The sequence below is a fragment of the Protomyctophum parallelum genome, assembly GCF_964188405.1.
Source record: "Protomyctophum parallelum genome assembly, chromosome: 17".
NCBI classification, from domain to species: Eukaryota; Metazoa; Chordata; class Actinopteri; order Myctophiformes; family Myctophidae; genus Protomyctophum; species Protomyctophum parallelum.
In genome coordinates this window covers 29,983,408-30,007,155 of record NC_139719.1, presented here as the reverse complement: position 1 = coordinate 30,007,155, position 23,748 = coordinate 29,983,408, and the positions used below count along the sequence as shown (strand labels likewise).

The 23,748-nt window shown below is 42.5% G+C and overlaps 4 protein-coding genes across 6 annotated transcripts in view; all 4 read right to left on the bottom strand.

The window, feature by feature from the left end:
* Positions 1–8,385, bottom strand: part of llgl2 (LLGL scribble cell polarity complex component 2) — a 34,802-nt gene extending 26,417 nt beyond the window's left edge. For both annotated transcript variants that reach the window (XM_083787759.1, XM_083787760.1), the window contains exon 1: positions 8,067–8,385. The gene's annotated coding sequence lies outside the window, so the exon portion shown is untranslated. The remainder of the gene's footprint in view (positions 1–8,066) is intronic.
* Positions 8,386–8,828: 443 nt separating this feature from the next.
* On the bottom strand, positions 8,829–20,713 carry galk1 (galactokinase 1). 2 transcript variants are annotated; one of them, XM_083788301.1, is made up of 8 exons: positions 20,359–20,713; positions 19,720–19,909; positions 19,416–19,535; positions 19,120–19,255; positions 16,674–16,855; positions 16,258–16,408; positions 11,727–11,889; positions 8,829–9,038 (listed from the first exon to the last, which is right to left on the bottom strand). In XM_083788301.1, exons 1-8 carry the CDS (start codon positions 20,521–20,523, stop codon positions 8,964–8,966), a joined length of 1,182 nt encoding a protein of 393 aa, XP_083644427.1. In that variant the 5' UTR covers positions 20,524–20,713; the 3' UTR covers positions 8,829–8,963. The 2 variants fall into 2 exon arrangements, with proteins under 2 accessions (XP_083644427.1, XP_083644428.1); XM_083788302.1 differs by having other exon boundaries at positions 16,767–16,855.
* LOC310875168 (BTB/POZ domain-containing protein KCTD21-like) lies at positions 9,775–10,788 on the bottom strand (the record flags this gene model as incomplete). The annotated part of the gene is made up of 2 exons (XM_083788303.1): positions 9,775–10,242; positions 10,381–10,788. 2 exons carry the CDS (start codon positions 10,786–10,788, stop codon positions 9,775–9,777), a joined length of 876 nt encoding a protein of 291 aa, XP_083644429.1.
* A 2,068-nt stretch (positions 20,714–22,781) lies between the features above and the next one.
* On the bottom strand, positions 22,782–23,748 carry LOC310874931 (hemoglobin subunit beta-2-like). Its single transcript, XM_083787865.1, has 3 exons — positions 23,590–23,748; positions 23,136–23,358; positions 22,782–22,986 (listed from the first exon to the last, which is right to left on the bottom strand). The coding sequence occupies exons 1-3, from the start codon at positions 23,679–23,681 to the stop codon at positions 22,858–22,860; spliced, it is 444 nt and encodes a 147-aa protein (XP_083643991.1). The 5' UTR covers positions 23,682–23,748; the 3' UTR covers positions 22,782–22,857.

The window sequence follows — 23,748 nt, the reverse complement described above, 5'->3', positions numbered from 1 at the left end:
GACTTCATGTGCTGACTTCATCACATTTGTGATGACGGCTATGGCCATTTTTAGACCACGGAATGTTTTTCGTGCAAAACTAATGCTTGGAATGGATTCAGAATGATGAAAAACCCATAGTTTGACACGTCACATGCTACTTAAAGCACAATGAAATTTAGAACATTTTGCCATATATTGGTTGTTGATGGTACCCCAACTTTCAGCAGCTGTCAAATTCCCCTAGGGTGGTTGAATATAAACCAATGTGGGATATGTTAGTAGAGACACCTTTACAAACACATTGGTGAAGAAAATTCTTGGTAAGAACTTTATTCCCAGGTTTTATTAATATGCCCCGACTATGTTATCTGGTCGTCAGCTACAGAATCTGATTTGAAAAAGTTGCAGATTGCTCAGAATAAAGTGGCTCATCTGGCACTAGGCTGTTCATACCGGACAAGTATTAGTTATATGCACGAACATCCAGCATGGCTAATGGTTGAAAAGAAATTAGCAGTGAGTCTTCTAATGCTACTGCAGAACATTATTTCCACTGGTAAGCCATATAGCTTGGCTCACCAGTTAAAAATGCCTTCTGAACATGGTTACAACAACAGGGGAGCAGCTTCTGGCAACATAAGAATAAAAACACCAAAATCAAACTGTCTTAAACACACACACACACACACACACACACACACACACACACACACACACACACACACACACACACACACACACACACACACACACACACACACACACACACACACACACACACACACACACACACACACACACACACACACACACACACACACACACACACACACACACACACACACACACACACACACACACAATGCTCTGCCCACAAATATAAAATAATATCAAGAGATAACTTGCTAATTTGCCAAGTACATAACTGTGAACTGTGATTTGTGAATTTGTTCTCTGCATTTATTTTTATTTTATTTTGTTCTGTTTTTTATTTTAAATTGTATTTTTAGTTGTACATTTGTATTGTATTTGTTGTATTCAGGATCCCAGGAAGACTAGAGGCTCAGTCATTGTCTCTAATGGGGATCCTTAAATAAACATAAACATATCGCTCGGACGTAGAATAGATTATACATAATACACGTTCTCAACTTCAGTCCTGACTCCTGGGGAACCAGACTACTTTATAAGAGCCAATATATTGATCATGTGTCTCTTAGGTTTAAATTACTCTCCAACTAGAGAGTTCAAATGAAAACCATCAGTGTTCTTTAGTCTCCAGGAGCAGAGTTGAAATCCATTGCCTGCAGATGGTTTCCATGTTCCATTGTTCCCTTGGTTAGTTAGCTAACCATTTGATTTAATTGCCAGGCAGGGCAACGGTTACAAAAAAGGAAGTTCAAAGGTAGGTGGCATTACCATTTTAAAGGGTCTAGAAAAGTAAACGTACACACAGTGTTTCCTTCCACAGTGTTCAGACATGCTAAGCCCACGACAGTCCAAGTGGATTAATTGTGGCCTTTCCAATAACTTGAGACATTCAAGTGCAGCTTTAACTAGCTATTAAATGCACTGGAGAGTATTATAATACACCCACACCCAGTACTTATCAGGGCAGGGGCTCAGCTTTAAATGAACAGCACAATTAGCTTGGCAGAGCCATGTTTAATACCGTCAGATATGTCACTCTCCTCATTTGCTCCCAAAGTTTACAGCTTTGATTTAAGGTGCATCTGTGCCTAACTGCCTATGTCTATATAGAAAAGATATTAAACTCAAGGCTTTAACCTATTCGTTAACCATGGGTCAACAATTTAGCAATCCTTGAGACTTTGGAGAACTGCTATATTACAGTTGCTAAGTCTAAAAAGAAGCGGAATGTCATATGAGATATTAGAGCAATTTTGAGGTTGGTTAGAATATTGTAGAGGAAAATGGCAAAACCATAAACAATTAACTTTTCCACAGCGGGACAGGTTTGTCGGGGATCATGTGGACACTACAGTATGTTTGACTGTGCATACTACACAAGCTTTGTTTGCCTGTGAACGGCGTTCAAAAATTAGCAGAAATTAGTCCGTAGAAAAACGGCTTCCATCAGTTTCAGGTCATTCTGAAAAACAATGTCATGGGTGAGTGACAGAGAACCAGAGTGGCCTATACCCATTCAAGCCAAACGCTGAGCAATAGCCCATGCTAATTCTCACCTGTTGACCTGTTTAATACAAATGTCAGAAAGAAGAGAAGGTTTCAACTTTGCAAGCTACATTTATGTCGTTACAAGCTTTTACTTAATGTGTTAAGAACTTGTGTAAGGGTCCAAAAATCTTTAGGAGCCCTATTCAACATCACGGGATGCTTGCGTTGTCTGCACTTAAGTTGTGAGACCAGAGTGCCGACACAAAGTGTGAGCTACTGTTGGAAGAACAAATGGTCATAAATTCCCACTGATGTAAAATGCAAGAGATGGTAATAAATTCCTTGAGTAATGTTAAATGCAACATACTGTGTCACTGTGTGTGTTATACACATCTACACCCACACAAAATGCCCTGGAAAAAAAAGGGGGAAACAAAACACTCAGAATGCAGAATTGACCCAGAGATGTGTGGCAAATCCTTCAGCTGTCCACACTCTACAATATAATTCCCAAAACCTGTCAGTCTGAATTAATTAGAAGCATTGCTGTTGTCTACTATTGCTATGAGTATGATCTAGTGAGGTCATCAAATTCCCAGCCTATCAAGGGAACCATCTGACGGGAGTCAATGGAGGAAAGAAAATGTCCTAAACGTGCCTGGACATGGCAACAACAAGAGCAGTAAACTAGAAAAAGTGCCCTTCCGGGCACAGGTCTCCACCAGGTTATCCACAGATCCGTGCAGTTAGAGGTAAAAACACTTTTCGGCCAGTTATAGCGCCACCTTGAGGCTGAGTTGAAATTGTTCATGTGGCATTTTGTCCTCGGCCTAGTGGGAATGTGGGTGCACAATTTCACGGAAATCACGCGATGTGTTCATGATTTGCAGCATTTTGTTTGAAACTGAGCACTCCTGTGAACTTTGGAAGCCAATCTTAACCAATCAGGATGGAGTCTGATAAATCTGAAAGACCCGTTTCGTTGAATGGCTCTAGAGAGACTGTGTACCAATTTGCGTGATGTTTGGACAAAATCTGTAGGTGTACTGTGCAAAAACTTGTTTTGCACAAAGCGGCCTCCTGGTGGCGCTATAACAGGCCGTTCTGGAAAGTTTGGGGCAGAGGTTCATGGTTGGCATCCAGGGAGTGTGTGTGCAAAATATGGCATCGACCGGGTTAACGGTGGCCGAGATTAGCTGTTCACGGACACACGGACACACGGACGGACGGACGGACGGACGGACACGCGGACGGACGGAGTGCAAAACATACTCTCCCCACATGCCTTCGGCCTGGTGGAGACAACTAGAGTAGCCCAACAACGCTGCAGAGAGTTCCGACTTAAACAACATAGTTAACATACTAACCCAGCGTAAGAATGATTGGCCCGGAAATGCTTGGCATTCAAAATATTCTGCTTATGGGCTTATGCAATGGTTGGCTATGTCAGCACTTGCTGAGACAGAGACAAAAAAGGCTGATAGTACTAATGAGCCGCTCCCTTGACAAACTCTTCATTTACCAAAAAAAGAAAAAGGGTCTATCTAGCTTAAGTTCACAATGTCAAAAGCCAGGCTATAAAATCAATTTCACACATTCTGAGAAAAACTTGCTTGGCAGCTATAATGTGCAATTAAGATAGTATATACACAGTCTGAGAGAATTAGCTCTGTGAGCAAATGAGGCATTCCCCTCAATCAGATCACACCAAACAAGCTTTCTTTCTTTTCATTTGCAATAATAGCATCAACAATACAAAGAAACAAGGGGTGCAGGATGAAACCTGTGACACTTCAGAGATCCATGATGACTGGGCAGCCTGGCTATTCTTGGCAGTGATGATGACATCTCTTCTCACACTCATTATCAAATGATATGGCGTGATCGGTATAACAGGTCACCAACAAGTGTGTGTGTGTGTGTGTGTGTGTGTGTGTGTGTGTGTGTGTGTGTGTGTGTTACAGCCAGTGCTCAGCTAAGACCAAGAAGTCTGTATGTGAAATGTAAATTCCCTCCCTGTGTTTACAGAGAGAAGAATGTAGCTAATAAGAGGGGCGAGAGGGAGGCGTGTTCATCATGATCGTGAACGCTACAGAAAAACATTGTGGAGATGCTTCCTACCGCAGCTCATCTTCTGCACGGTCCCTTACTTACACAACAGAAATAAGATCTTGTCAGTTTAGGGTGTGGTTGGCAGGATGTCAATGTCCCAACAACCCCCACCACCCCCTTTTCCTGTAATCAGACCCAGAGGGTGGTGATGGTGGGTCAGGAGCACAGGTTTACATTGGTACAGCAAGGCTCCTCAGTCCTCACCTCACTGTCAACTCAACTGCCCTGACATAATCAATTGAAAAAGGTTTATTTTGGCTAGGGATGCACCGAAAGGGAAATTGTTGGCCGAAACCGAATACCTAATATTGGAAACAGTTCACTATTATGGGTCCATAAAACATTTATTCAGCTCTTCTGAAAATGCATTTTTAGACATTTTCTGCCGAATATTTTCTGCGGACGAATATTCGGTGCATCACTACTTTTGGCCTTTACTTACTTTGTATTTAAAGGAGACAAGGACCCCAAAAACTATATGAAATTGGCCGCCGACCCCCATCTGAAAATATCTTGTTCGAGGGATCCCCCAGAAGCAGAGTCGAGTTATAATCATTCGCTATGAAAGAATATATAATTATATATTCAAAGATTTGCACCACATTTTCATGATTTTTCCAATAGCTAAAGTATAACTTAAAACACCAAAAGGGGTTCCCGTCCTGAATGTAGTACTGACTGTATGGTGTTCGACTGCGTTTTGACTTAATACATCTCATAAAGCAGAATAATTCAATTTAGTGGAGGACAGGACATTTTATAGCTTTCTCAACTTCCCATTGCTGTCTCATTAGTAAACCACAGACAAAGCTTTTACCGGCTTGGTAAATCTCTTCCACATTGCAGAGGTAAAACAGGAATCGGATGAAAGAGGTAACAGAACTACCAGCATCATGACTGAGCCCAAGGATGCTTGGGGTCTTAACTGATGATAAATCAGTTAAGAGCAGTGGTGGAAGAAGTTGAGTCAGATTTGTTTTACTTGAGTTAGAGTAGCAATAACACAATGTATAAAGAACAATAACACAATGTATAAATACTCTGAACTAGTTACTTTTAGCAGGGAGTAATGTACTGGTAATATGAAAAGTAAAAATCACACCCGTGTGTAAGGGGGTAAGTAAGGGGCACTCTTGACATGCATCATCTCATTCTGGCAAATCACAATTTGCGTTTTCACTTTTGTCTTTAGTTTGTGTACACTCTCTACACTAGTTGTTTTTACACAAACACTCAAAACTAGTCATAGGTGGTGGTAGCAAAACAATGTTTGTGATACTGTTAACACAAACCCTCAAAGCTAGCGCCTCAATAATATTAGTATTTTGAGGGGCGCTAGCCCCTCCAATGCATGGCTTTCCGAAATTACATCATGTCATGTGTGAGTCAATTCTATGGACTTTAATGTTTGTTTAAGGGTAGTTATGAATATGATGTAATTTTTTGCCAGCCAAGTCTAGTGACTTTAATGTTTTTTAGGACAACAAAAGACATCTGAATACTGTCCTCGAGGCGCCCCTTAGTTCACGTGTGATTTTAAATCACACGTCATATATTTCAGTTTTTGAGTAACTTTCCAACACAAATGGTCAAGAGGTGCACATCCACAAATTGCAACGGGTGCAGGATCCAAAAAAATAACTGAGAAAGAACAGGAAACAAAAAATATTTTGGGAGCTTTTAAAACGGTGTGCGGATCTCCTCTCTTTCCAACACTGCCAAGGACTGACACACTGTTCTGGTTGTCCTGTCCAGAGCCACAGCTCCGACTATTGCCACCATTTGGTCATGAGCATATGGGTCTGACCAACTTAAAACATGGCCCGCTATGGCCTCAAAGGAGTGCGGTGCTGGCCATCGAGTAGTTGGGATATCCAGTTGTCCAGAACCACCGATCCCACCAATATGCACAAGTTCCAATATATGAGCATATTGATGACATCTCCATGTATTGGAATAAAATGGACAAAGACTGACAGGTACATGACAAAGCCCCCCCAACACTATGACTCAGACATATTGGTTGGATCGGCAGTGTGATGTAGGTGTGAGGCCCAAACTCTAGATGCGAGGGCTCTAGTAAACCTCTAGTATTCTCAATCTACAACGCAAAATAAAAGCCAGCCAGGGACGTGGTGGGCTGGGCCTCTACTTCAGCCTGGGAAATGGAGTTGGAAAGGCCCCTTCGGCTGCGCGCCGGTACACTTTAGTACACTCTAAAGTAAATATACTTTGTGTATACTGTGATGTGCTTTGTTGCTAGTGGAATCATTGTCTTTATACTCTTATCATTTCTACAAGTAAAATTGTGGATACAGAACATGGCTAACTCAAGGCTAACTGTCAACATATCAGAGATACGCATTATGTATCTGATATTTTGACCTGCACTCTGACGGTCTGACCTGGCCGACCCATGAGGGGATATTTATTTTGCCTTCACCAACAATAGTTTCAGGTGGACCTTACCATGCTGGTGTAATGACACTAGGTTCGTTGAGAACAAAGGCTGTTTGTTTAGTTGGCCTTGCACTGGATGCAGGTGGGAGTTGGAAGGACACTGCTCAACTGTCCTTCACTTATCTGCCCATAGACGGCATAGAGTAACTAGTAACCTCCTGATGTGCACCTGTTTTGCCTCTCAAAATGAATAAAGGGGATAGTGTGAGGTATATGAGATGTCATGCATTTACAGAATAGAAAATAGCATGCCACAAAGTCTAACTGTAGGCGACAGCTTCACCTACTTCTGCCGTTGTGTACTACAATAGCTTTGTCAGAAGAACTAAGAACGTCTATATTCCAATTTGGTGTAATTGTATTTCTACTGTGAGGGTCGAGGTCAGATTGTTGTCGTTTGGTTCATTGCATAGTCGAAAACTGGACAAACCGGTGAGGCAGCTAGCACTCTCTCACTCTCACACAACCACACACACACACACACACACACACACACACAACCACACACACACACACACACACACGCCCCCCTCCCCAAACAGACTATTACTCATGGATGAAACCAGACCGTTGACTCAAATAGATTACTACAAGGAGGAAGGCAGACACACCTTTCTGAATCCATCCACCACCACACTCCTCTAGCCAAACTTTCCGTTTCCTTTATTATGCAAATGTATCTATATAAACTGAACTTGACTTCAGCCTCGGGTTTACTAATAGAAGAAACAGCACTTTCTTCTGCCTGCTATCAGTTATCCTCTCCACAAGCCATGTCTAAATTAAATGAATGAGAGTTGACGTGACGAGCTTACTCACTGACCCAAGTTAAGCACACATGCTAGCATGCTAACGGCAGCTATGCTAGTTTGTCCACTGCACCAGATTAGCAGGATTTAGTTGAATATTGATTATGGCTCGTTAGCTAGCTCTGAGATTACTAGCTAGCATTGCTCGCATTAGCAGCATGAGTTGAGTTGCATTTGTATTCAGACAACACTGATTTCAAGTTGAGGCTACTGGTTAAAGCGTTTGTTTGTTGGGTCGGCATCATCAAAAACACCTGTGGGTGACCACTGACCAGACAGGCGCGTCGTCGCTCGGCGAAAATGACGTACATTCATTCACCTGAAAAAAATACGTATATTGTTATTTAGAGTGTGGGGGGGAAAGTGTAAACGCAACTCGTGTCGACACTTTCCAGCCAAAATAACATCGCTACGCCCAAAAAGAACATATATCCGAGCAAACGACGCGTCGCTAGTTTGTAGATCAGTTGTAGTCCCGTACAAAAATAGCTGTTTTTGACAAGCGACACCGCCGTACGGTGCTTAAAGTGGAGCTGGGTGTCCGGGCCCTCCTCTTAAACTCACCTGACTCCAAACGGTCGTTGCTCAGACAATGTCCACTGATTTAACCGCAACTCCGTGTGTCAGAACTAGAAGTATTATCCAGGTTGGGTCGGTTTGTTTCCCCCCGAAGCGAACTAGACTGCGCGCAAACCCACGTATTCCCACTGGTGGTGTTGCTGCTGTGTGCCCACAACGTTGTTGTTGACTGAATATAAATAGTTTCGTATTCTGAGGTTTTACAGCTGGAATTGTTGTGGCTGCTGTTCTCTTCTTCTTTTCCTTCCACCACTGCGGTGCGGCAGCCTCGATGTTTCCTGAATCATCAGCAGCAGCCAGCCAGCGTCCCTCCGCAGGGCTAAACTTGACTCGATTGATAACTCCTCCCTTAACCTACCCCTCCTCTAGGCAGGGAGCTGGTAATAATAGAACAAAACACAGAATGAATCCCCTTTCTTTAAATAAATAAATGTCTTCCTTGATTTCCTCAAAACACTTCAAATCAAAATGCAATTGAATATAACTGAAGTAGGCCATGACCATAGCCTGTTGTGTTTAAGATGTCCTATTGCATCCAACAAATATACATTTGGAAAGTATTTAACAAAATAATTGTTTATTTTTCCCAAATAATTAATAAAAAAGACCACATTATACATAATTATGCAAAAATAAATAAGATAACTTGCTTACTTGATTAGGCCTACTCGTTTTATTGAAGGCATATTTCATATACACAGTAGCCTATAGTGTAGTGTATATCATAACATTTGAGGCAGTCATCAGATGGCTAATATGTTCATCTTCAACAGTGTTTATTTCAATAATCCAGCTGAGTGAGAACATTAAAAAAACAGAAAGGAATGCATCGTTTGTGGCTATACCATTCAGAATAGACTTGCACACACACAGTATTTGAGGTCATGACAGACGGAGAACCTGAGCTCCCACTGAAGGAGTAGTGACATAGAATGTTGGCGATCCACTGTAGCGCTCCTGTTGAAGAATCAAAATCAGAATCAGCTTCTTTATTATGATATCACAGGTTTACATAGTAAAAAAGTGGGTGTTTTGTTTTTGTACAAGTTCTATCGTTTTGTTATTTCCATAGAAAAAAAGAAAGGGAAGAATAAGGGGGAGGGGGAAGAGGGATCAATCAAACAATCAAACAAATATACAGTACATATTTACACATGAGTGCATGAACCAAACTGTTTATTAAGTAATTCATCTCTCCACAGTCCACATTGCAGGAAGGACAAGAGGAAAGACAGGGACAGGGTTGTTTTGCAACCAGGCACCTTTCCTCTCTAATGGACACACATCTTTTCCTCTTGCATACTTCCTTCAGCACTACTTCCTCCTTGCTAAAATTACACACTCAGTCCATAACTCCATGTCTAATCTGACCACTACAGAATGAGAGCATCTCACTTCAGAAGCGGATGTGCATTCAGGATGAGGAAGGAAGCTGGACTTTCAAATTATTTAATAAATGTTCATTGAATGTTCATTGAATGGTATGTATGTGCTAAGACTGGTCAACAAAAATAACCAAAACTAAGGTAGATGTGCAGACACAGAGTGGGGTAGAAACTACAGTACATTTGTTTTAGTGTTTAGTGGTCATATCATTTCATAAGTTCTTTCATCTCTCTATATTAAGATCATTGATGTAATAGAAAGTCAAGTACTGGGGGTAGTGGGTTAAGTTTGTTATTTGGCCAAGAATTCAGCACTTGACAAGCCGCAGTGAAGCACAGTTAAGAATATCTGTGGGGTCAGGGGTCACTGAATCAACTTTGAAGCCCTCGGCCAGTGACACAGTCAGCAGCTCTTCCATGAAACTCTGCCCATCTGTGATGTCATAGGGGCTCCGGTGTGTACCATTTTCATCAGAATGAGCCTGAGATACTTCAGGGTCAGAGATGGTTAAACCCTGGTAACGCTGTTTGTCATACTGGTCCAGTGGTAGTTCATCTGGCCGAGGGACCCACTCTAGTTTCAGTCTGTTTTGTCTAGAGTTGCAGGGACGGGGGTGGGCAAGACCCTGTGGGGTCCTGTAGGAGAAGCGTTCACAGAGAAGTGCCACAAAAGCCTTCCAGGTACAAAAGAGGTCAACAGTGAAGAAACACACAGAGCATGTGCGAAGTTCATAGTTTTGTGGCCCACGGCGTAAGTTAAAGTGGAGTACTTGCACCTGGGAACGAGATGGCAAAACATGCTGGTGATGCATTCTGAACAGTGTACACAAACAAAGAACTGGTCTCGCCACACACACCCCCACACACACACACACACACACACACACACACACACACACACAATATGCACACACCTTGCAGTCGACATCAACCATCAGCATGGCCCCTAGTGGCCCCCCTTTCTGGCTGAGTGGCACCAATGCCTCACAGCGGCGGATCTCCTCCAACAGAGGGCGTATCTGGAAGAAATCAGCCTCTCTCCGAAGCAGAGTGAGCTCCAAATACTCAACCGGTATATCCAGGGAGCTGGAACGCAGGTAATTCAGAATGTGCCTGAAAACCTTCCCATCACGGTCTATGAAAATGTTTCCTTGCTTGTCCCTGAGTGCGGGGATCTGCCCAGTGAACATGGCCCCGAGCATCGAGTCACGACACCGTGTCAGAGTGTCAAGTGTTGTAGTGTAGATTTCACCACCTACATTCAATGATATTGGGTCCTGGAGAGAATTACTGTTGCTGTCTGGCGAGTTGAGGTTAAGCATCTTGGACAGTCAGGCAAGCCAAACTGCTGAGATTTTATGAGCCCGGGAAGCCTTTTCAACACTGGGCTTGGTGGCCTTTGTGCCTTGTCTAGGCTGTGGATGCTGCCTTACAGAGAATAAGGATCCTTCTGCAGTGGTCAGGAATGCAGCAGAGTGAGAGATGTGGAGTTTCAAGTGTTTCTTTTGCTCCCAAGAAAGACTCTCTCTTCTTTTGAGAGTCAGCAAGGCACATCAGTAACCAGGATACGGACAAGTTAGAAAATATGCAAGGAAATCTGCCAACACTGAAGATTTATTAAAAGAAAAACCGGTATACCTTACAAATACAGTTCTCCGTTTCTTTTTTGCTCCATTCTGTTGTATAAAAACAAACTCATGTTCGCAAGTTTCTGTGAGTTTCCGTGCAGGTCTTTCCCCTTGATTAAAAGTATATCCTATTGATTCCTCTAGCCTTGGGATTGTAGACAGTGGCACTGCCAGTAGCCAACAGTAGGCCTGTTGCATAAGCCCAATTTGACAGCGTTTCAGTAGCCGCAGACAGAGAATGGAAGTGAAGGGCACAGTGACCAGACTAGCATGCTAATAACGGGACTCTTCTGTCTCAGCCACAGCGGAACTCGCTTTTATTCTCTGCTCATACCCTCCCAATCTCACACACAAAGTTGTGTACTCATGCTCCCACACACACACACACACACACACACACACATTCTGGGGCCATCCGGGCAAGACACGGGGGACTGCACAATTTATCTCAAATGTGGCTTTTATCCTCAGTGAACAAAGCCCAGTTGAATTCACCTTGAGTTAACATGTTTCTTCTTCTTTACACATACTATTAGAAAAATAGTTTTGCCTAAAAACAAAAAAGTGAAATGTTGGTTCCAAAAACTTGAATGAATGATTTACCGTCTATTTCTGTGTCTATAAACACCTACCTGTATATGAAGTATAGTCCTATCAATGACGTGGGCCTGCAGTAAAGTGACGGTGCATCCACCAAACCCTCCGCCCGTCATCCTGCTACCAAACACACCATCCACCTCCATAGCTGCAGCCACCAGCTCATCCAGCTCCCTGCAGCTCACCTCATACAAGTCTCTGACAGAGAGGCAATGCATACACTGTGTCCTTAATATTAATATTAGTCCTTAATTATCATACACAGCCAATCCAGCATTAATTTCTAAAATGTTTTTTTGTTTCTGACCAATTCCCCTTGAACAATGAACTAACTATGCAACACGGTCCCTGTCACAGCTAATCCCCAAAGTTGGCCGGATGTAGACAAACACATCGGCAGTCTGTTTTACTTTTCAGAGTTTTACCAGGATATTGTAAGGTGTGTGGCACAACGGTCAGGGGATCTTATATATTCTGATCGACAGGAGGAATTGCTTTTAAAGAAACACGTTTTTTCTGAACAAATATCAAATATTGGTTCATTTTTCTAATATTCTAGCCCACAAAAGAAATCAGGACAATACTTCGAACCGGATCCTTGGTATTTTGGCATAATCTGATTGACAGTTGGAACAGACTTAAAATAAACAAATTGTCTGTGTTTTCTGATATTTGCTTCAGAACAAACATCAAATATTAGTTCATTTTCCCAATTTTCTAGCACCCACAAAAGATCAGGACAATGCTCCAGTTTTCTGATTGTATCACTCGTTTTTGCCGGGATTTTAGTATAATCTGATCGACAGCAGGAATTTACTTTCAAAATAAATTCTCTCTGTTTTCTGATGTTTGTTTCAGAACAAACATCAGACATTGGTTCATTTTCCCAATTTTCTAACACAAAACAAATCTGGAAAATGTCATTCGTATTTTACCATTATTTGATTTGGAACTGACAATGGTTTTCACCCCAATACAAAAAAACAAAAATAGGCCCAATATTCAATGTTCTAGTCCACAAACAAATCATCATCATCATTGTCACTTAGGTCACATGGTCATCAACTTCACAATAAAAGCTGTAGTCTAGTCAATGGACAGGCAGGCAGGCAGACAGGCTCTGGGTCGAACGCCACCTTAGCGGACAGCCGTGGACAGAAGAAGCTGCGTTTTACGTCATTTCCGAGTTTTTAGACAGCTGGTGGATGGAAAATAAACTCCACCTCCGCGGCTGACTGATGCGACGGACAGATTCCCGGAAACGCTCTCCTCCGCGGCAGTCAGCAGCGGGGGTGGAGCTTCTTTTCCATCCACCAGCTGTCTAAAAACTCGGAAATGACATAAACGCAGCTTCTTCTGTCCGTGGCTGTGCGCTAAGGTCTGCCCAGGGGGAGGGATGGACAGGCAGGCAGGCAGGCAGACAGGCAGACAGACAGACAGACACTATAATAATAATAATATTTTGTTGTTAATATATTGTTTTTTCAGATATTTTGCGGCTTTCACCTTATTATTTTTATCTAACTATAAATGCACCAAATCTCTGTGTGTCTGTGTGTGTGTGTGTGTGTACGGTTTCAATGCATGTAACCCGACCAAAACGCAACCGTTTGCCCCACCGACTTCAAATTTGACACAAGCGTTCCACACCACAACAGGGAGTGCAGTACCCAACCTTGAGTCGGTGGCATGCACCGTTGTCCAGAAACAGTACAAAAGGCTCTAGTCAGGCTCTGCCAGTGGACCTAATGAGGCCAAGTCCTCTCACCTGTGCAAATTCCAGCCTCTGCCTCAACCAATTGATTGCCATGGCAATCCCACACCTCCCAATTGATTACTTAAACAGTCCCCCCCAGAAGAGGGCAGGTTTAGGGTCCGGCCAATCAGAAGAGGGCAAGTTTTTGGGCCCAGCCAATCAGCAGAGGGCAGGTTTTTACTACTGGGCAGCACAAATGCGGTACATACAGTATGAATGGGTGAATCCGGATTCCGGACATAACAAACACATGGATCGATATTGAATCTCAAAACTGTGTTATGTTGACACTTAAGGTCTGCCCCTCATATCAGGACCAGTATTCAGGGTTTGGCATGATAAGGGACTGGACCAGCTTGCTAAACTATATAACAGAGGCATAATGGAGTCATTTGAGAATCTAAGGAATAAATATTCATTACAGTCACATTTCTTTAGATTTTTACAAATCCGTCATTATGTAACAAAGAACATGCAAGCCCCTAGGACATCCTTCCTAGAAAATATTCTTACACAACCTGTGCCAGAAAGATTCTGTATGAATGTTTTGATGTAAGTTCAAACCACTCCACTGATCATATTCGAAGGCAGTGGCAGATAGAAGACAATACTTGGACAATTACAGGAAATACTATTTTGAGTTGCAATAATGATAGAGAAAGACAAAAGGTTTTTGGGCCAGGCCAATCATAAGAGGGCAGGTTTTTGGGCCCAGCCAATCAGAAGAGGGCAGGTTTTTTGGCCCGGCCAATCAGAAGAGGGCAGGTTTAGGGTCCGGCCAATCAGAAGAGGGCATGTTTTTGGCCCCAGCCAATCAGAAGAGGGCGGATTTTGGGCCCAGCCAATCAGAAGAGGGCAGTTTTGGGCCTGGCCAATCAGAAGAGGGCAGATTTTTGGGCCCGGCCAATCAGAAGAGGGCAGGTTCTGATTGGCAGGTAAACCTGCCCTCTTCTGGGGGGACTGTTTAAGTAATCAATTGTGTGGCAGCTCACCCTGCCACTAACAGCACATCACACTCATAACACTCCACTACAATACACCATGACACAATAGCCAGGGGTCTTGTTCATTAGTTTGGTGAGTGCAGCACACACTAAAACTGGTATTAACATTGTTCCTGTGCTGTTTTCCAAATGTATTGTTATTTCTTTCTTTATTATTTACCATTGTATGTATCAAAGTTATGACTTTTGTTTCTTGTTTACCACAGTATATTCCCTGACTTCTGGGCAGAGGCAAAGCACCAGAGGAGTGGCTCAGGCGGCCTTATATGGAGGGGGAGATCATGATTGGTCCATGAGTGGACCATACCATCTGTGGGTTTTGTTTAAAGAGAAGAGTTATTAATGAATACTTGTTTGAGTAATATGGTCAATAGACCAGGTGTTAGACTGCATGGTGTTTATACCATTTTGGGAATTATATATATTGTCTTTGGACATGGGCTAAACTGGGTTGTAACTTGTAAGTTTCAGACAGGGATGGTTTGGTCTAGTGGGAGGGGCCTGGCCTTTATAAGCAGGAAACCTGCCACTGCCCAGGGGCAGGAGTCATTGTAGGGCGGCTGTACCTGGAGCTGAGAGGACCTGTAGCCAACCTGGCCAGTTTATATGTACAGTTGTTTGACGGGAAACCACATCCATGGTTTTTTTCTCTGGACACAAATAAGGTGAATAAAAGCAATTGATTGCATCAAATGACTGACTTGACATTGTCAATACTTTGAGTATTCCAACTAAGTGGAAAATGTTTGAGTAACCTTTTTGAGTATTTGAGTACATTTTTGAGTATTTTGAGTATCTTTTGAGTATTTCTTGGAGTATTTTTGACTACCTTGGGGATTTCTTTGACTTTTTGAGGACTAATTCAAGTGCCTATGGCTCATTCTACCCGCACTCAGTACAGAGTGCAGTACAAATTGGGAGGTGTGGGATGGCAATCAATTGGTTGAGGCAGAGGCTGGAAATTGCACAGGTGAGAGGACTTGGCCTCATTAGGTCCACTGGCAGAGCCTGACCAGAGACTTTTGTACTGTTTCTGGACAGCGGCGCATGCCACCGACTCAAGGCTGGGTACTGCACTCCCTGTTGTGGTGTGGAACACAAATTTGAAGTCTGTGGGGCAAAATGTTGCCGAGTTACGTGCATTGCTACCGTACACACACACACGCGCACACACACACACACACACACACACACACACACACACACACACACACACACACACACACACACACACACACACACACACACACACACACACACACACACACACACACACACACACACACACACACACACACACACACACACACACACGCACAGACACACAGATGTGGTGCATTTATAGTTCGATAAAAATAATAAAGGCGAAAGCCGCAAAAATGTTCTAAGCATCTGGATGTTTGTGTTTGTTCTGAAGCAAACATCAGAAAACACGGATAATTTGTTTATTTTAAGTCTGTTCCAACTGTCAATCAGATTATGCCAAAATACCAAGGACGCGGTCCGAAAATTCAAGCATTGTCACGATTTATTTTGTGGGCTAGAAAATTTGGAAAACTAACCAATATTTGTTCAGAAACAGAAAAAAGGTGTTTCTTTAAGTCAATTCCTCCTGTCGATCAGATTATACTAAGACCCCCTGACCCAGAACACTGTTTTGTGCAGCAAGTTAAGTATGTTTAATTCCAGGTCACACAGACATCTAATTTTTTACCCTTTCAGAGTTTTGTGGGGATGATGCAACTTAAAACAAATAAAGAAGAAAAATTGACACAAATGTATTTACAGTAACTGTGTGAGCCCTACCTCAGGGAGTTGTGACTCTCCACCATAAGCTTGCCAAATATTTTATATGAGCTTGTCTTCAGAGCTTCAGCAGCCTGGGAAGTCCTCTCTATCTCTTCGATAACATGACGAGCTCTACGATATGTCACATTATCCAGTCGGCCCCTTGAATCTGAAACAATTACAATAATGAAAGTCTTCCTATAGTTAATTTAACTTAATGATTTACCACCAAGAACGGGTTTGGTTAGATATCAGACATACAGTATATAACGCCTTAGCAATGCTAAGATTAGGTTGGTCCTGTGTTTCGGGACAAGCTTAACATGTTGAACATGAAATAGTCTACTCTATGGCACCTCAAGAATTAATTAAACCAATTACGCAGGTTTGTTTGTTGTAGTGTCAACCACCGACAGAATAAGAGCAATATATACCCTCTAGGTCTTTCATGGTAGCCTCCCTGAGGCTGGCCTTTCCCAAGATGGAAGCAGCCTCCTCACATTGTCTGCGTCTGGTGGGGTACTCACTGCCAGTCAGAGAGTGTTTGACATTGGAGTTGGTGATGAGTATGACCAGGCTCGGGTCAGACAATGGAACCAAGGTTGCCTCCAGGGACCTGAGTAAGCGGCACATAAATACATGATTGATAATATTCAAATGACCAAAGCATTATGCATATCATGAAATCTAACAGTGTGGCAGAAGGCCAAGTCGTCTAGAACAGGGTCTGTCTGTATGTATATCAAACATTACCCACACAGCTAAGTTAATGACATCCCGAAACAGAATATTAACAGTGCTCTGGTATAACTCGCAGACACGACAAGTTAACAATTTGTTCACCACCTAACGGCTAACAGTTTCTAGACACAGCATGCCCAGAAACTTGCTATTGAGCTAATGAAAACAATATATAGTCTAATAATTGCATAATAGTCTCCCCTCTCTGTCCAATCATTAGCTATCAATAGCTTAAACAAAGTAACATAAATTACAATGTAGTGTTCAGATGGCGAAGAAATTGTTAACTGCCGTGTTAACATGTTGTGATGTGTGTCTGCGAGTTACACCAGGACACTTAACATTCTGTTTCAGAATGTCAATAACACGTTTTTTGACCTTTTTAATGAATTTTAGTCATTGCCAATTCCCCATTGTCCACGTTTTATTTCATACAGAAGGATGGTCTTCCTGCTAGGCATTGGGCCTGTCCAACGGTGCCCATTGTGGTGGACTATGCATGACAGGGTCGTCCTCTTTCCTGAGCCAGTCCCAAACCTGACCACATACCAAAAAATATGTTTTTCTGCCTGGCCTTCAGCTGGGGACCTCCGTTCATGGATATTTTGCCACTTATCCAGAACATCTCCTGGTGGTACCGTGGCAGGGAGAGATGTCTCCCTGACACCACCTGCAGCTCAACTTATGCCCCCCCACCCCCCCAGTCAGACCCAGTGTCTTGCTTTCTCTGCTTCCTCCGAGTTATTTGGTGGCTTTGCTCAGTCTGGCTCCCCGTAGCCCCACATCCTTGAGCAGGCGTGATGTGGAACTGCCAACAAAGCCAGACAATACAAATATACCCTGCCAGAACCTACTGTGATTTTGTGACATAACCACACATATTATTACTGCAATATATACAACTATATAAAAGGTTGAGAATGATGTTTTTATTTACTATATCAGTACTTTGTGCACACTCATTTCCCAAAACAGAGGCAAATTCTATACCTTAAAACAGTGGTTATACATTTTCATGGCAAGGACCACTGAAAAGCAAAGCTTTTGCACACCTACAAGCGACAGGTGCGTAGGAGAGGGTACGGTGCCCCAAAAATTAACTATCTTTAAGATAGCCTGATGAAGGCTGCATAGGCCGAAACGTTGCTATTTCCCTGTAAATAAATGGTGGTCACTGCATTTGAAGACAGTGTGCGGTTGTTTTTCCTTGTTCATGGCAAGGACCACCAAATTGATATGGTCCCCTCCCCACTTGAAAAGATTGAGGCAACCTCAACACTTTTGAAAATAGATTTTCTTTGAAAATAGCAGCTCTACAAGCTCCCAATCCAACACGCTGCTGTGAGCATGTAGATCTTCTATATTTGAATAGCCGATAAATAAATAAAACGCATTAGTGTCTTCCTCATTTTGCTGGGGACAACACACACACACACACAACTATATTTATTTAAATCTATCACAGCGTTTTCAAAAATAGCAGATCTACAAGCTCACAACACAAATAGCTTTATATCTTGTAGAATCAGATCATCTATTTTCGCTATTAATTTTTACTTGCTCACAGCCTAGAGTACAGAATTGTAAAACCACTGGTATAGACAACCATGTGTATTCCACATCTAGTTGTCATAATGTTTCTGAAGTGAGTAGTCTCACAATGAGGGCGTAACACGGGAGGAGAAACATGCCATCCCTCCCAGTTGTGCTCCATTCTGAACAGCAACCAGGGTCCAGGACCCAAACTGTGGGACTCACTAGTGCAGTGAGAGAAAACACTCCTGTGCCGGCTAGCCAAGTCAACCCAGTCTCCACTCTCCACTTTACCCCTGTGCAACCTGGACGGAGGGCACCTGAGATGTTCCTCCTTTAGTTATTGAAAACACATTACTTGGCCCAGGCCGTAGCGTAACGGTCTGGGCACCGGACTGGTGATCCAGTCGCGGTGTGCCGCGGGTTCGACTCCCGGACCCGACACGGCCTTTACCGCATGTCATCCCCCCATCTCTCTCCCGTTTCCTGTCAGCCTACTTTCTATCCCTTAAAAAAAAATCAATAAAAGGCGTAAGCCGCAAAAAAACTATCTTTAAAAAAAAAAAAAAAACACATTACTTCTGGGCTGGCAAACCTTTTCATTACCTGCAGTCAATTAGCAAAGCATGAGCCTCTCTCCCCAGAACAGACACAAACTGGTCCATGATGCCACAAGGCACGCCAGCATGGGTGTGTTCTGCCTGCTGACATGCCACTGCCTTGGCCACCTTGTCTCCATCATCTGAGTATAGAAAATAAAAATCTTAGCTCAAATCACTGTTAATCGATTTGTGCCATCAGTACAGATTATAGCCAAGTAAGTACTGAACTGTATTGTGATCAGTGATCACTAGTGTGCTAACTTGTGCTGTGCTACTATCAAACTCTGGTCCGACTCTGACCTGGGTTAAGCTGCTGTAGGAATGTGTACACAGCCACTTCGAGAGATGCTGAGCTGGATAGGCCTCCTCCCAGCGGCACGCTGCTGGCTATGACGGCCCTGAAGCCAGGGACAGGTTGAGCTGAAGAAGGGGGGGATGAGAGAGTATTGTTGTGCTGGTGTCTGTGTGTGTACTGTGTACACATCGCAAGTTAAATGCTATAACTAAATTTGGTGTCCGGCACATACATGCAGCCTTTGACATTCAATGGTTTCTTGATTTATTTATTTAATTTCAGTTATATGGCCATCACTAATTTATTTACCTCTGTAATGCTGCACTACACCCTTCACGTAGTTTGCCCATTTGGGATGCCCAGGAGACAGAGGTGAACCATCACTGGGCAGGTTGAAGTCCACCCTATTGGGCTCCTCAACATCCTTAGTTACTGTTACTATGGAGACACTCTGGCCAGATGTCCGAGTCCCCACCACCACAGTAACCATGGGCAGGGCCTAATAGAGAGAGGCATAAGCTGTCATACATGTATGTGTAGCATTGGATTGAACCTGGGCGGGCCTCCCACTCACCAAACCAACACGCAACCTGTCGTGCCAATAGGGCTGAGCCCGATTGGCAGGGCTGTTGCGGGCTGGGTCTTGGCTGGGGGCTTTATGGAATATGGATTTATTTATTGTAATGACCATGTTTTATTTGATTGATTGATTGATTGATTGATTGAATACATACAGTTTGCATGGACAAGCACAGGGAACAAAAGTAGGCTATATACAAGGTCAACAATTTACACTATATTATTCAGTGTTCAATGTTTGTCTGAGTCTGACTTTGTTTGTACATGATAGTGACCATGCATGACATGTAATGAAGTTATGAACCTCTAACCGACAATCGTATTCCACGTGCGAGAAATATATCACGGATTAACGTTGTGTTATGTTACCATTGGCAGCACGAATCCTTGGTTGTAGTCGGTGTGTTCCCCTATCAGGTTGACTCTTCCGGGGGCACATACCGCTACTTCTGGAGCCTCTCCCCCGAACACCTGCTCGTAGGTACGGCGAGCCTCCTGAGCCAGCTCGGACACACTAGGAACTGGACTGGCCATCGAAAGATTGTGGTACAAGTCCAGTGTAATTTACTATAAAGTATATGAAGAAAGGTAGCCAATAATGCACTCAAGTCACTTTGTCCAATATGTATGACTATGAAACAAAGTGGGAGAGGAATAAGATACAATACAGATTAAGTACAACGGTAGTGTGGACACAAAGTTGTATTATTTTGGCATATGAGCATATGACATCATGTGTCAGTTGATTTAGTTCCTGGATGAGTTTGATTGGTGTAGTAGACTGTGAGACATCACATGACCGACCGGCTATTCCTTATCTCTTATGTTTGTTCGATTAGTGCATGTTGTATATTACAACAGTCATCATCATTCATCTAGTTTAAACAACTACATTTACGATATTGCTTGAATGTGCTGTTCGTGAGATGGGCTACTGTTATATGTATATATTCCTTTTTTATTCGTTCGGTTGACCATCGAGGGGGATTAGCTCAAATGGTAGAGCGCTCGCTTAGCATGCGAGAGGTAGCGGGATCGATGCCCGCATCCTCCAAAATGTATATTGTATGTAGCCGTATATATTTTTGAGCCCCTCCTATACAGGTTTAATGTTTGTTTTTAGTTCAATGTTTGTTTTAAAAACGCCATGGCATTGACAATGAAGGGAAAATTTTGACTTTAATATATTAGCGCCCCTCACTTCACAGTTCACACGGGTGTGGTTTTTTAAATGTACATACCGGTAATCATCTTTCAATTAAATCCTTTTGTATAATAATGTGTTCCCTAATGTCATCATTTAAACTTGTAAAGGGCAGGCTTAAAGGTAGCCTAAGATGTAGACTTAATCGATAAATACATAATCGATAAATACATCTACGAGAGTATACTTCTCTGCCCTTGATTTTCTATAGGCTACTGCTTATATTTACATTGTTAGTAGTTATGATTGAATTGATGAATTTGGATGAATTCTTTCCATCTGACCAAGTGGGGTCCGGGGTCCCCCAGGGGTCCTTGGGGAGTTCTAGGGGGTCCCCAGCTAAATGATAGTTAGTAACCAAATGGACCCTTATGGGTCTGTAACTCAGAGAGTGTACAAATGGAACCAAATGGACCCGTTGTTTCCATTTGTACACTCTCAGAATTAAATTAACATTGAATTGGAAATATATAAGACAGACTCCAGATATAGAAATGCCATTAAATGGGGGTCCGTAGACTAACGCATGTCAAACTGGGGGTCCTTGAAATGAAACGGGTTGAGAATCACTGCTATAGAGCCGTACAAAAGATCTTCTCTTATGGGATCCCTGGAATATGACCACTGGTCTAGATGTAGGCCTAGCAGTAGTATATAGTCATCATTGCCACCTAGTGGCTGTTATAAATCATAGCACAACAACCCTTTTTCTTTCAATGTAAAATCACTACAAAATACTTCAACATTTCTGTTGAACTCTGTGAAATTACACAACTCTTCTCTTCATCTTACCTATCTACTGCTGTTGCATTTCCTGGCAGACATAGTTATACATCCATATATAGGATACATTAGCTTTATAAGTTTGAAAGTTGAGAGCAGTATTTCATTTTTTTGCATTCAATTAGTATAAAAAACATTCTTAACAGCAATTTATTCAAATGTAATTGAATTAAAGTTTGTTGCTCTGTATATATAACAGAATTTCTATGTACCGATGTGTAAGCAGTGTAGACCTATAAAGAGTGTACACACAATGATTTGTATTGGTGCTTGTATTACATTCTCTCTCTGCCCTGCCTACACATCCATCCATCCCACAGTACCGAACATGCTGGTGTGAAAAAGCTTATGCTGAACTTGGATCAGGAAACCGGCATGCAGGCAGAGCCTCTTCCCCGACTCCGCAGTCACATCATGTCACTGACTGAGCACCATGAAGGTATCCTACTGAAAGACCCCGCCACCTCAGACATCAGCAGCATTATGAAAATTACAAAAGTATAATTATTGTCCGGGTGAAACAACAAAAAATAAAAGTATATATTTTTATTATTTTTATGAGTTTATTATTATTTCCCTCTGCCTCTCCTCTACACTTTGAAAACCACTTAACTTATGTAGAACGTTATTTTGCCTATAATTTGGAGAAATGTATCCAAAGATTGTGACAAATCAATGAAATATGAATGATGGTATATCTTTAACTTTAATGCCATAATCTGACATTACCTTACCACAACAATTGCTTTCGTGCGTAAATACGCACGCGTAAAAGGGGGGAAAAAGACAACAAATAGGCCACGTCTATAAATGCACGATTCTTTATTGAGGAAACAAAAACAGCCCGGAAACTGAATTCCCTCAGGCCTAGAGACCGAGCTTTAGTGGTACTGCCGGCCCAGAGCAGAGCAAACGACGACCACGAACTTCTGCCAGGCGGTCTGCATTTCTGGAGTGAATTTGGTTCCAAGCTTGGCGGCGATGGAGATGGTTAGACAGTCAGAAAACAGCTGCGGGAGACAGAGAAAATTCACTATTAGATAAATGACTTGTGAGTACGCCTATGGGTTTCATTTATGAGAAAATTATGAAAACCCTTTATTCAAGTTAAGTTAGCTATACTGTTGATGGGCTGTCATGCATGTTTTATAAATTTTACCCTGAAGTTGTCGGGGTCGACGTGCAGTTGATCGGAGTGCAGAAGGCTCAACTCCTTATAAGTTTCCTTGATGTTGTCCATGTTCTTCAGAGCCCTGTCGAGACCGTGGCACACCTTGATGCCGTGGGCTGCGATCAGTGGGTTGTCCATGATGGCCTCGGCATTGTACAGGTTACCGAAGGCCCCAAAGTAACGCTGACACCATGGGTACACGATCAGACACCTGCGGAGTGAGTTGAAATTATGTTGAACCGAATGACCAGTCCAGAACAGCTCATATGTTCAAATATCTAAAAATATAATAATACAAATTATAATAATAACAATAATAACCAGGCTAATACTAGCCTTCTACTAGCCTATAATAATAATAATAATAATAATAATAATAATAATAATAATAATAATACTTTTGTTGAAACCTAAAATCAACGAATTCCGAGTGGAGTTTTACCTGGACAGAGCCTTGGGTCCGATGTCTTCAAATGTAACACTGTTAAAGACTTGGTTAATGTAATCTTTTTCAGCTTCACTCCACACAACCATGATTGCTTTCTTGGTGAGTTACTGCAGTAGGCCTAATAAGAAACAGTCTCTGGCCCCAAAAGGGCCC